The 12,077-nt window shown below is 39.9% G+C and overlaps 1 protein-coding gene across 1 annotated transcript in view; it reads left to right on the top strand.

Annotated features, from left to right (window-relative positions):
• LOC147751542 (uncharacterized) overlaps positions 1–12,077 on the top strand; it is a 785,370-nt gene that overhangs the window by 715,798 nt on the left and 57,495 nt on the right. The window contains exon 9 of the mRNA XM_086938708.1: positions 6,821–7,084. Within this exon, the coding sequence (XP_086794834.1) occupies positions 6,821–7,084 (264 nt within the window). The remainder of the gene's footprint in view (positions 1–6,820; positions 7,085–12,077) is intronic.

Below are 12,077 nucleotides of genomic sequence, written 5' to 3'. Positions count from 1 at the left end.
GATGCATCTTCCTTGCAACCAACAAGCCCTAGCAACTAGTAACAATACACCCATACCCATATAAGGACCACAAAATAACGATTGATGCTGATTTCTCCCTTGAAACCTGTCCTCCACTATATCTTTCTGGCATTTTGATCTACTCTGAAAAAATGGGACTCTGATTTGATTTGCTAGTACCTGCAATCATTATTACTGTTCAGAGAGAGAGAGAGAGAGAGAGAGAAAAGTACTTCATCCCTGAAAAACTGAATCAATCTTCAATTGATTTGCGGTCACCGAGTCCCCCCCTGTTATGTTATGTTATTGTATTCTTGTATAGTGCATGTACACTGACAGGAACACAGTTCACACTTTTTTACTACAGTGTAAAAGCCAAGATCCATGTTATTAACATTTTATAGTGAACTGACATAAGAAAGACTGTTTAATGCCTCATAGATTTTGACAACCGTCAAGCTACTCTCAATGTGATGTATCATGCTTTTTTGTCATTGTAATAATACTATCCCAATAAACATAACAATGAACCCAAAACATTAGAGTATAATGCAGTAGTTGAAATCAGCACACATGAAAAAGGAGGAGACTGGACGAGAGCCCTGAGACAACTAGAATTTAAATATATCCTAAAACGTGGAACAGTTCATCCCACAGGATTAAATACTGTTAAGGGACTTCATGTACACCTTGAATAAGAATGATGTGCAGGACTAAGATTAAAACAAACCCTGAATATTTAGGAAGGTGCACACAAAAGAAATAGTATTTAATGTATGAATCAAAACTGTTTAAAGGTGATCTTTCAACTGAGGATCTAAAGATTGGTAATGTTCCTCTAATTGTTGGAGGTGATTTTAATGTCATATCTGATCCTTTATTAGATAGACTATCTCTTATCAAATGTCACCCTCCTAAGGTTTATTATGCTTTTAAATCATTTCTCGAAGCCACTAAGTTAGTTGATATTTGTCATCTACATTTCCCTACAGACAAATGTTTTACATTTTTTTCAAACCCACATAATTCTCATTCCAAGATTGATTATTTATTAGTTACCAGATGACTAATTAACTCAGTCACTAACCCCAAGATTGGTAACATTGATATTTCATATCATGCTATGATTTTTTGTGGTTTACATTTTTAAACAATCTAGATGGAGAATGAATACCGGTATAGCTCTCAATGAACATAATAAACCAAAACTTGTATCCGCCGTTCATGATTATTTTATGCTTAATCCTGAAGGTTCCACTTAAATGGTAATAGATGAGATGCATTTAAGGCTTATATTAGAGGGGTTACTATATCTCTTATGGCCCACGAAAATAAGACATTTAATAAAAATATAAAAAAAATTGAAAAGCAAATTGCGAAATTTGAGGGACTTTTTATTCCGTCAAATGATCCTCAATATAGATTTAAGTTGCAAAAGCTTCACTATGAATTTAATGCAATTCTTAGTAAAAGAGCTGTGTTCAGATTTCTAGGGCCAAAGCCAAGTTCAGTTTCAAAGCCAATAGATCTGGAAGACTATTAGCTAATTACTTACGAATAAAAAAGGATAAAACTCAAATCAACTCAATTCATGGTCCTAATGGTAAAATTGCTTTATCTAATAAATATATCGCTAATTAATTTTTGGATTTTTATTCTAATATATATAAGCCTGACTTTCATGATGACTTCTTAATTGATTCTTTTTTGATGTCATGTAAATTACCTATGATTTCTCAATCAGATAAAAGCAAACTTGATTCTCTCATTACTAAAGATGACATTTTTTCTGCCATAAAATCTCTTTAAAAAAAGTAAATCTCCTGGTCCTGACGGTAGCCCGGCTGCATTTTACACAGAATTTAAGTCCCCACTTTTACCTCCTTTATTTCAACTTTTTACATCTTTTGACTCATCATTAATTACCTCAGGTTCTTTTACTGAGGCTTTAATTATTGTACTTCCCAAACCGGATAAAGACCCTGCCCTGGTGTCTAATCTTCTTCCTATATCTTTAATTAATCAAGATTGTAAAACATATTATAAAATATTAGCCACTAGATTAGCCCCTGTATTAGATGCTATTATTCATCCAGATCAATCTGCATTGGCAATTTTTATTCATACCTTATCATCATTTAATTTTGGAGACACTTTTATCTTTAAGATTTCAGCTTTATATTTGAAAAGCTTGTTTGTTTGTTAATGGCCAAATTTTGAATCAATTCTCCCTCTTTAGAGGTACAAGACAAGGGTGTCCCCTTTCCCCATTATTGTTTCTAATTGGTATTGAACCTTTCCTTACTGCCTTAAGAAATTGTGATATTATTAAAGGAATCAATATAAAGGATGTTATTATTAAACCCTTAGCTTATGCTGATGATGTGCTGTTATTTATCAGTGATCCCTTATCCTCTTTCCCTTCTTTATTAGAGACTATAACAAAGTAGTATGAAACTGATTTGTTTCCTTTAAACATTAATTGTACTGCTGAATGATTCCCATGAATTACATTATTTGGCAAAAGAATACATTAAAATATCTTGGTATTTTATTCTCTTCCTCCATAAGATCAACAATATCTTTAAACTGTAACTTTATCTTAGATTATATTAAGGAAAAAAACGTCCAAATGGTCATCGTTACATCTTTCATGGTGGGGTATAATGGAATCTATTAAAATGACTATTGCTGCTAAAATCTTTTATTCCCTTGCCATGATCCCCACTCAATTTTCCTTAAAGTTTTATAAAGATATTGATAAGCTTCTTTCTAAATTTCCTTAGAACAGTAAATCACCTTGTATTAGTTATAAAAAAAATAAAAATGCCTAAATGTAATGCGGGGTTTGGTATCCCCGACTTTTTTCTTTATCATAAAGCTTTTATTTTAAAACAAAGATCCATATGGTTTAATCTTTCCTCTTTACATAATCCCCCTACTTGGCCCACTATTGAAAAATCTATTGTTAATCCATTTCCTTTACCCACTTTGGTAACTATGTCAAACAAATCATAATTTTTTCATAAATCTGTTATTCTAAAATCCACTAAAATGATTTTTAATGATCTTGATTCAATTTTTCTATTTTTCTATTTCCCAAGTATAATTCTGAAGACTTGTCATTATGGTATAGCAATGTAATTAAGTTGAATACAAATATCAATTTCTGGTTTTCATGGAATAAGGCTGGTATTTTCTATCTTAAAGATTTTCATTCCAACAATACTTTCACACCATTTGAAGATTTAGAAATAAAGTTTAGTTTACCTCAATCTGATTTTTTTAAATACGAATACTTATGTAATCTGTTTCTAGATTCTTTTCTCAAGATATTCCATCTAATGTGAAAGCTGACTTATCAATATATATCCAAACTATATCAGCTTCCTCTCATGGTGTTTCTATTTTATATAAACAATTATTTAATACTCTGGGAAGTAACATAAATATGATTTCAACGTTTTGAAACAATGAGCTTTCACTTTCCTTATCTAGTGATAAAAGGGAAAATATTTGACTTAATAATATATCTGGATGGTTACCTGTTTCACTTCATCAAACCAATTTTTATATTTTATTTAATTGATTATGGAGTCCGTTACGTTTATTCAAAGCTAAACTTCTTCAATCTGCAACGTGTTGGCATTGTAATTTGCATCCTGGTTCGTTACAACATATGCTTTATGATTGTTCTTTAGTGTTTAAATTTTGGAATGAAGTTTGGGAAGTTATTAAAAAGATACTAAATATTCATGATGATATATCAGACAGATTGTTAATAGGCAAATCTGTTATTTTATCACACAGCTTAAATGTTCTTGAAGGTAAACTTTTTGATTTCTTAATTTCAGCTGCGTTAAAATCTATTACTTTCTGTTGGAAAGATGCTTCGATAATATCAGTTCATCCTTGGTGGTCATGGGTTATTTTTACAAGAAGAGGTGCTAAGTTATCCTTGTCTGGGATTAATGTTAACTCTAACTCTTATCAGTCATTCTGGATACCTGTTGATGTTTATTTATCATCTTAATGATATATTTATTGCTAATTTTCCTATTTATCGTTCATATATTACATTAATTAATAAGATATAGTAGCTCTATTTATAGCTTGCGCATTAGTTGTTTTTGGATGTTCTCCTACCCCCTCCCTCCCTCTTTATGTCCCTATGAATATGAATAGTTTCATATCTATTGTTTTGAAAATGATGATTTTGTATTCTATGTTTTGTAATAGATATTATTGCTCAATACTATTTTTTTATGTATGTCCATGTTTATTGTCAATTAAGAAACCTCAATAAAATATTTTGAACTAAAGATAAAATTCTATTTAAAGGCATCCCACAAATCAAATTGGCTAGCACACTCCCACTACCATATAGTAGCTTAGAGCTTTATGTGTTCCGATATTATAGTAATGAAGACATTGACCCATGTTAAAAAAGTGATAATGGAGCCAAATTATACATAATCATCCACTTGAGGGTGTACGTTTAGGTGTGAATGACTACAGTTGATAACACTGATACCATAATTGAATGTATAGAACCTATCTACTTAGAAAAACAAATCTTGGAATTATTAGAAAAAACCTTTGTTAATTGATTAATTGTAAATTTGGGTTGCTCCTGCTCATAAGACATTAACATAAGACACTATCGTATGTTAGAAATTACCATAAAATTTACCTTAAAAACACTGTTAAGTTGAAGCAGGGTTGGTTACTGAATTACACACCAACCACCCTTGAAATTGGCTAGCAATGTTTGCAGAACTATTTAGAATCTGCAGCAAAGTTATAAGCAAAGTAAAATGTGCAATTTCATTGAAAACACAACTCTGTAACATAGCCATGGTGGTTTGTTCACAGAGCAGTCACAGCATTTAGCATTGAAGAAAGAAGAGCAAAATATGTCTCAATCTTTACTGGCAACTTTCGTAATTTTTTTAAGCATTATATTTTAGCGGCAACTCTTCTTGTAAAAAAAGTTAAATCATTATGTTTGTGAGACTGTTCTAAAAGAAAAGTTTTCTTAGCAGCTTATCTTCTTTACTTTATACAGTAAAGCAACCCATAATTATGTTGAGCAAATAGTTAAGAATATTTCCCTTAAGTATGACTTTTGGGAAAGGTAGAGTAAATTTAAAGCTGAGAAATTCTTGCTGAGAATCCAGAGACTGACGAGAAATATAACCCACTCACCACTAAAGCAGTCAAGGAGTGTACAAATATCTGGTCATAGGCTACTGGTTGCAAATTGCGACCAGTATTTATGCGACCAGTGAAGATTTTTCCAGAACTCACCTATTCTGTAATAGATCACTTGTTAAAAATCCAATTCGTAGTGGGTCTCAATCCGACCAATCTCATGAATATTAATTAAATAGGTAGCAAATTTCAACTCCATACGATTAGAGGCCATTACATCAGACCACCATGTCTGTGATCACATTTACATAAGACATTACATCCTGGGGATACTCCTTCATTTGTTTTATAGAATACTAACTCCAGGGTACTAGGGGTATAGCACAAGAGTAAAACCTTACTCTGCCTTTGTTAAAAACGCACATTTACATACATCCAACTTTTTTTTAATGCAGCCTATTTTCCTAAGAGAATGTTGGGCTGTACTTAAAAAAAGAAAACACTTTTTTTATATTTGTTTGAGAGTTTGCCGTAGACTTGTGGATCACTGCCTACTCTGCAAAAAAAGTGTTTTAAACATTCATAAATGGGAAGGGGTCTTCAATGGGCCCCATCCATTTTGCAAATGGGTTAACATGCTAGCTTGGGGTCCATAACTTTTGAATTGTTTACGTCTGCTATGTCAGCCCTAAACAATTGATTCACATGATATTTGGTAAGCACGTCTATAACACACCCTTTACACATAGCGATTCCTTATTTATTTTTACACCCATTTTAGGTGTTTGTAAAACGTTACAGACTCCTAAAAAGGCTTTAGTACATTGCAAAAGCTATTTTTGCAGTTGACAACTCCAGATTTGAGAGTTTGCCACTGAAAAATGCTTTGTACATCTGGTCCAAGATTCTTTATAGGCAGCACTCCATTCCAGTACCAGGACACCCTTTTCCAGTATATCAACATGCTCTACAAATACACCAATCAATTTATATAAGCCAACATAAATGTGTGCAAATTTACTGTTATCTGACTGAGCTCAATATTTAGAGGTTCACTATAATTGAGACCTCACATGAAACCTCTCATTAAAGAAAAAAACCTCACATGTCAAAAAGCTCAAGCAGAATAGTCCAATACCATACATACAGGTCTGCCTGCATAGTCCTGAACTACATGTATTTCAAACAGAACCAATCAGCAGGCTTATCATGAAATTCAGTATCAGACTTCTAAAACAGTCTGAAATTTCCCCATCTTCAATTATTCAAAGTTCAGTGGTGTATCTAATGTACAATCAACTTCATGCTACCGGCTAGGCTCACTGTATGGTGAGGGTTGAACTATTCTCTGACAGCAGTCAAAAATAAGAGAGAAATGCAGGAGAACCCTAATAGCCTTTCATGTCCTAGGCCTCTGGCATGGAATGTCGCCTGAAATCACTACAATTGACCATCGATATTTCTGGGATGTTTCTACATGACTACAAGCAAGCACTGTATTGACACATTTGACTGCACAGCCGAGAGATCAAAAATAATAAAAACATAATACGATTTGTATGTTTATGCAAATGCAGTCAGTAGCAGCTAGTGGTATAAAAATCAGTGTTTTGTATTAAATTGCTAATTTTGTGTATGTTTGTGTGCATTTTTTTCAATTACCTAGATGCCTGTACAAAGCAGTAGACCAACAGCAGTCTTCCTACGTGAATCCCAGAAGTCTTTGCAACATCTGACATCTCAAGAAGCAGCGTTTCTAGAAAACAACAGCATTATAAATTCTCCAAAATTGGAAAGCGCTCAAAGGCAAAACACAACTTCGGTGTTTCAAACCCCAGTGAAAACTAGCAAACAACGCAACCTTCACAGTGCATCAGATACAAAACTCCATTTGAATGAAACCAAGAACCATGGTCCTCAATCACTTCAGGTTTGTGGTAAAAAGAAATCATGCTTGTAAAGAATACAATGAAACATGGGTGAAGCTGATTATGGTGCTGTAACAAAAGCATTAAAAATATTTCAAACTAGTACAGATGATAAAACATTGAGAAGCAGTGCTCCTTCTAGTTTCCTCTCTATACCTTACTTTTTCTCGCTCCTAGTACAGTCTGCACTTCTCTTGGGATCCAGACCACGCTTAATAAGTCCAGAACTAAGGCAAAACATTCAAGATAAATCTTCAATTTTCTTCGCAATGTAACTTGGAAATCAAAGCTACAGAAATGTGACAAAAAACATGTTTTGGCACAGTTATCACCAAAGCCAATGTGAAAGACTTTACAGTGTTCAGGGTCAACTGTTACTACTCCCACTTTAGGATGAGTAGCACTTGTGGTCCATTTAACTGATTTAAGAAACACCTCATACTTCTCTTGTTTGGGGATGTCACACAGTTCTGCATTAAATTAACTTTTGCTACTAATTTCATGTTAGCAGTGGTACTGGTCCAGAGCTACTGAGGACCTTTTAGAAGTATGTTTTGACAGATTGACTAGTATGCTTATGAATGTTTTGTCCTCTTTATTTTATTATCTTCAGTGTACCTACTAATAACACAGTGTTCTAACATATATGAAGACAACCCGAGTGTTAAATACAATCTGGTTAGGCCGGAACCCAGTTCCAAGAGAGTAACTATCCAATCCTTGGTACCTATGGCACAAGCAGCAGGCAACCGCCGGAGAAATGTGTCTTAATTTCAAACAGAACTAGAAATTTCAAAGTAAAGAACACAAACAATAACATTCCCAAACCAAATCAGAAAAATAGAGAAATCTTTATTGAGTGAAAATATTCAAAGGTAATTGAAATTGGATAAAGAGATGTGGTATGAATTTTTTAAGTTTTAAGGCAAAAACTGCTGTTGGACTTTCTATAGAGAGTTCCCCAAATGTTTTGCCTTCACTCCTCCTACTTTTTGATTGAATTTGTTTTTGTTGGTCTTAGGACTCTCCTTAAACATGGAAGAATGTGGTTTATGCCCAATTGCTTTATTTAACATACTTTTAAGTCCCTAGTGAAGTGACACTACCTATGGCCAAGGCCCAAAAAATTAAATGCCATTAGTGGGCCTACAGCACTGATTGCGCCACCCATTTAAGCAGCACTTTAAACATATCTTAGGTCTTCCATCACAGCCTGTGTATTTGCAATTTTAAAATGTAATTTCAACTTGGCTAAGTAAACATTTTGCCAGGCCCAAACATTTGTTTTTAATACTTATAGGTCACCCCTAAGGTAGGTCCTGGAAGGCCCAGAGGGAAGGAAATGTACTTTGAAGGAAGTTTTACATTTCCTGGTAATAAAAAAATCCTACATTTGTTTTTCACTACCACAAGGCCTACCCCTCCACACAGGAACAGGTGACCAGGTCATGTTTTATGTCTTTGGAATTGTAATGAAAAATCCTAACTTATGGTTTTAAACTCCAATTTTGAAAATGTCACATTTAAAAGGTTGGCATTTTTCTTCCTTAGCCATTTAGTGCCTTTAGCCTGATCCTGATTCGCATGACTAGGTTTAGCTGGCAGTTGGTATTTGTGTTTAAGAGAAGATAGGCTTTGGGAAGATGGGCCACTCTGAGTTAATGATGAGGAGGAGCTATCACCTCCCACTTGCAAATCATAAAGTCTCTGCCTTAGCCCTTTCACAAAGGGCTTTTCACCAGTCTATTGTCACCTCAGATAAACTGGGGCAAGGACAGGGTGAAAGGAGACACCTGGAAATTTCAAAAGGAAATGTTTTGACGCTTCTTCCCCACTTCAAAGGCAAAACTTCTTATAAATAGTGGACCTCAGACACCGACACTGCAGTACACTTCTAGACTCTGCCAGAAAGGACTGCTGTGCTGCCGATAGACTGCCACTCTGCTGGACTAATGCCTTGCTGCTGCTTTACTCTGCTGACCAGCTGCACTCCAAACTGAGTGAGAAAGACTGGACCTACATCTCTTGAACCCAGAACCTCAGAGTGATGACAAAGGCTAGGTGGCTGGTCCCTTGACTTCAGCCTCAAGGACAGAAGGGTCCAACACCTTGCAACTGCACCCAGAGTCTGCCATCTATGAAGCTACCCTGCCAAGTGGTGCCACCCTAGACCTGGACCCTTGGAGGTGGGCTTAAGTTGGTTTGCCAGCCTCTGTGGATCCAAGAGACCCAATGGACCTATCCTGTTGTGCAGCACAACCCAAGTAGAATTGATGGATTTCCACTGCTACATGGATTGGACCTGCCGCAAAGACCTGCATTGCTACTGCAGCCTGCATCACATTCAGAACGGCTGCTGTGCATCCTTGGCACAAGTCCTTGCATCACCCGATGACAGCAGCCTCAACGACGGTGCCAGACTCGCAGCTCCTCTGAACCAACGTATCACTCTGACTAAGGGAAGCATCTCCGACTCCGGACTTTGCATTGCAAGCCTTCATCAATGGGACCTTCGACGATGACATAGCAGGATCTCAAACCGCGCCCTCGCCGCATCATAGAACCAATGCATTGCTTAGGTTACATGATGCATCTTCGACACAGATCCTTGTAATGCACCACAAATCAGGATTGAAGGTACTTTGTTCAGCTGGCTTAACAAGGTCCCTGTGTGCAATCACGGTTGGTGTGAACTTGTGACTGTCCCAGTCCGGTACATTTTGATATCCACAGTTGCCACTTTATGTCAAATTGAATATCTCTGATTCTATTGATTGGCTTTTTGTCATTTTGGTCTTGTTTTATTTATTAAACATTATGCTGTTTTTCTAAACTGGTGTAGGATCCTTTTGTGGTGTGTTGTCACTGTGTATCTGTAAGAAACAGGTTAGTATTAGATTCCTTACCTTAGAATATCCCCAGGCGCCAGACTGGATTCGGAAACATTTGCATAGCAGTACCCTTGAGCGTCGGTAGGCGTCGTCTGCGGCTCCGCGTCCGTCGTCGGCGTCGTTGTTGCTGGGATGACGTCGCCGGAGTACTTAGACGCCACCCTCGCGCGCTGATGTCAGTTCTTATTTTTTCCGTGCCAGCAAGCACCGATCCAAAAAAAGTGGTACCCTTAATCAATTTTTGACTAAACTTTTTCAATCATTTTTGACCCTTTTTCAAAGTCTAACAACTCCGATGGTGCCTGTAGGGATGCCTGGTTTCAAACCCTGCGCCGACTGCGACCGACTGATGTCGGTTACCGACCCCCATCACCGGTGTCTTTATTGCCTGGGCCTCGAAAATGACGACAAGGCTGGGCCCTGACGTCCAAAGCTAGACGGGAGCAGTCCCGCAAGCGACTCGAGCTCCGGCAGTCGGCCCACGCTGCTCGAGGTGCTGGTCCGCGAGGAGGACGAGGGACCGGTCGCGGGGTCGGAGCCACCATAGCTCCGGGAGTCGTCCTCGCTATTCGGGCTCAAAGTCCTCAGGTAAGCACAAGAAGTCAAAGAGACGTCATCGCTCTTCCGACTCCCCCCCCCGATGCTCGTGTGACGTGGCCGGGTGACACCACCCCTGCGGCCCCCCCGGGGCCACGGGCGTCGTGGCCTGCTTCATACCAGTCGGTCCCTGGGCAGAACGCGATGCCGGAGGAGATCGAGGCCTTCCTCACGGCCATGAGGTCACTCGCTTCTGCGTCGGGCTCCGCGGTGCCTTCGAGCCCAGCAGCCTGGACTGGGGGCCCCAGCGGGTTGGGTGCTTTGGCCCCAACGCCATCGGGGGCTTCGGTCCCGCCGCGCCCGGTGACTTCGGTCCCACCACCGCAGGCCCCCGCAGGATCGGGTTTCGGATCCGGGTCGTCGCCGGTCGACCTTTCGACCTCGCTGATGCCGGCCCCCAGGGTGTCACCTCCGGCGACGCCTCCGGGCGACGCCGTCCCCGATCCCTCCCTCTATTCAGGTCCGGCACCTGAGGACCCTCTGGCACAGGAGCGCCATTCTTATCAGGACTGGACAGGTGAGCTAGGGGAGGCCAGTGGTCTGGACACCTCGCCGGACACTGGTTTTGTCTCCCCCCCTACCGTGGCTACGGAGGAGGCGGCTGCCTATAGTGTGGTGCTGACGTGGGTGGCCAAGGCCTTGGGCCTGGAGCTCCCTGTTGCGGCCTTGAGGACTAACCTCCTCACTGAGGTCCTTAAACCCCAGGCAAGCTCGGCCGAGCCTCTGCTGCAGGTTAATGAGGCCTTGTCTGACGTTCTTCTGGGCACTTGGTCCAAGCCCGCTACAGGTCAGCCTGTAGATAGGAAAGTAGTTAGACGCCACCGCCCGGCTCCGGGTGACCCTTGCTTCCTGTCCACCCACCCCACCCCTGAGAGCCTGGTCATCCAGGCCTCTAATTCCCGGACCGCATTCCCAACGGCTCTCCCTGATCGGGAATCCAAGAGGTATGAGCAATACGGGAAAAAGGTATTCTCCTCCCTGAGTTTAGGGTTGTGGTCAGTCAACACCGCGTGCTTCTTGGGCCGTTAAGCCCACTCTCTGTGGGACTCGGTCGCGGACGTGCTGCCACAATGTCCGAAGGGGGTCTGGACTAAACTCGCCCAAGCCCTTGCGGAGGGTCAAGATGCGGCACAGTACTCCATCCGGTGTGGACTGGATACCACGGACTCACTGGGCAGAGTGATGGCAACGACGGTGGCGATTCGTCGCCACGCCTGGTTGAGGTACGCCAACTTTTCGGCTGATGTCCAAACAACCTTATGGACATACCGTTTGATGTCCGTCGCCTTTGTGGCGACATAGCAGACCATGTGCTTGAGCGCTTTAAGGACTCCAGGGCTACTGCCAAGTCCTTGGGCCTCTCGGCCCCACGCCAGCAAACGGCTGCCTTTCGCTCCTTTCGTGGCCAAGGAAGGGGCGCCCCCACACGTCCTGCCAGCCACAGACTACCGTCCCTTGCGGTGGCGGACGTGGAAACCACCATGGCCGTGGTCGGGGACAACGGCAA

The sequence above is a fragment of the Lissotriton vulgaris genome, chromosome 1_1, assembly GCF_964263255.1.
Source record: "Lissotriton vulgaris chromosome 1_1, aLisVul1.2, whole genome shotgun sequence".
Lineage (NCBI taxonomy): Eukaryota > Metazoa > Chordata > Amphibia > Caudata > Salamandridae > Lissotriton > Lissotriton vulgaris.
This window is presented reverse-complemented; position numbering and strand designations above follow the sequence as displayed.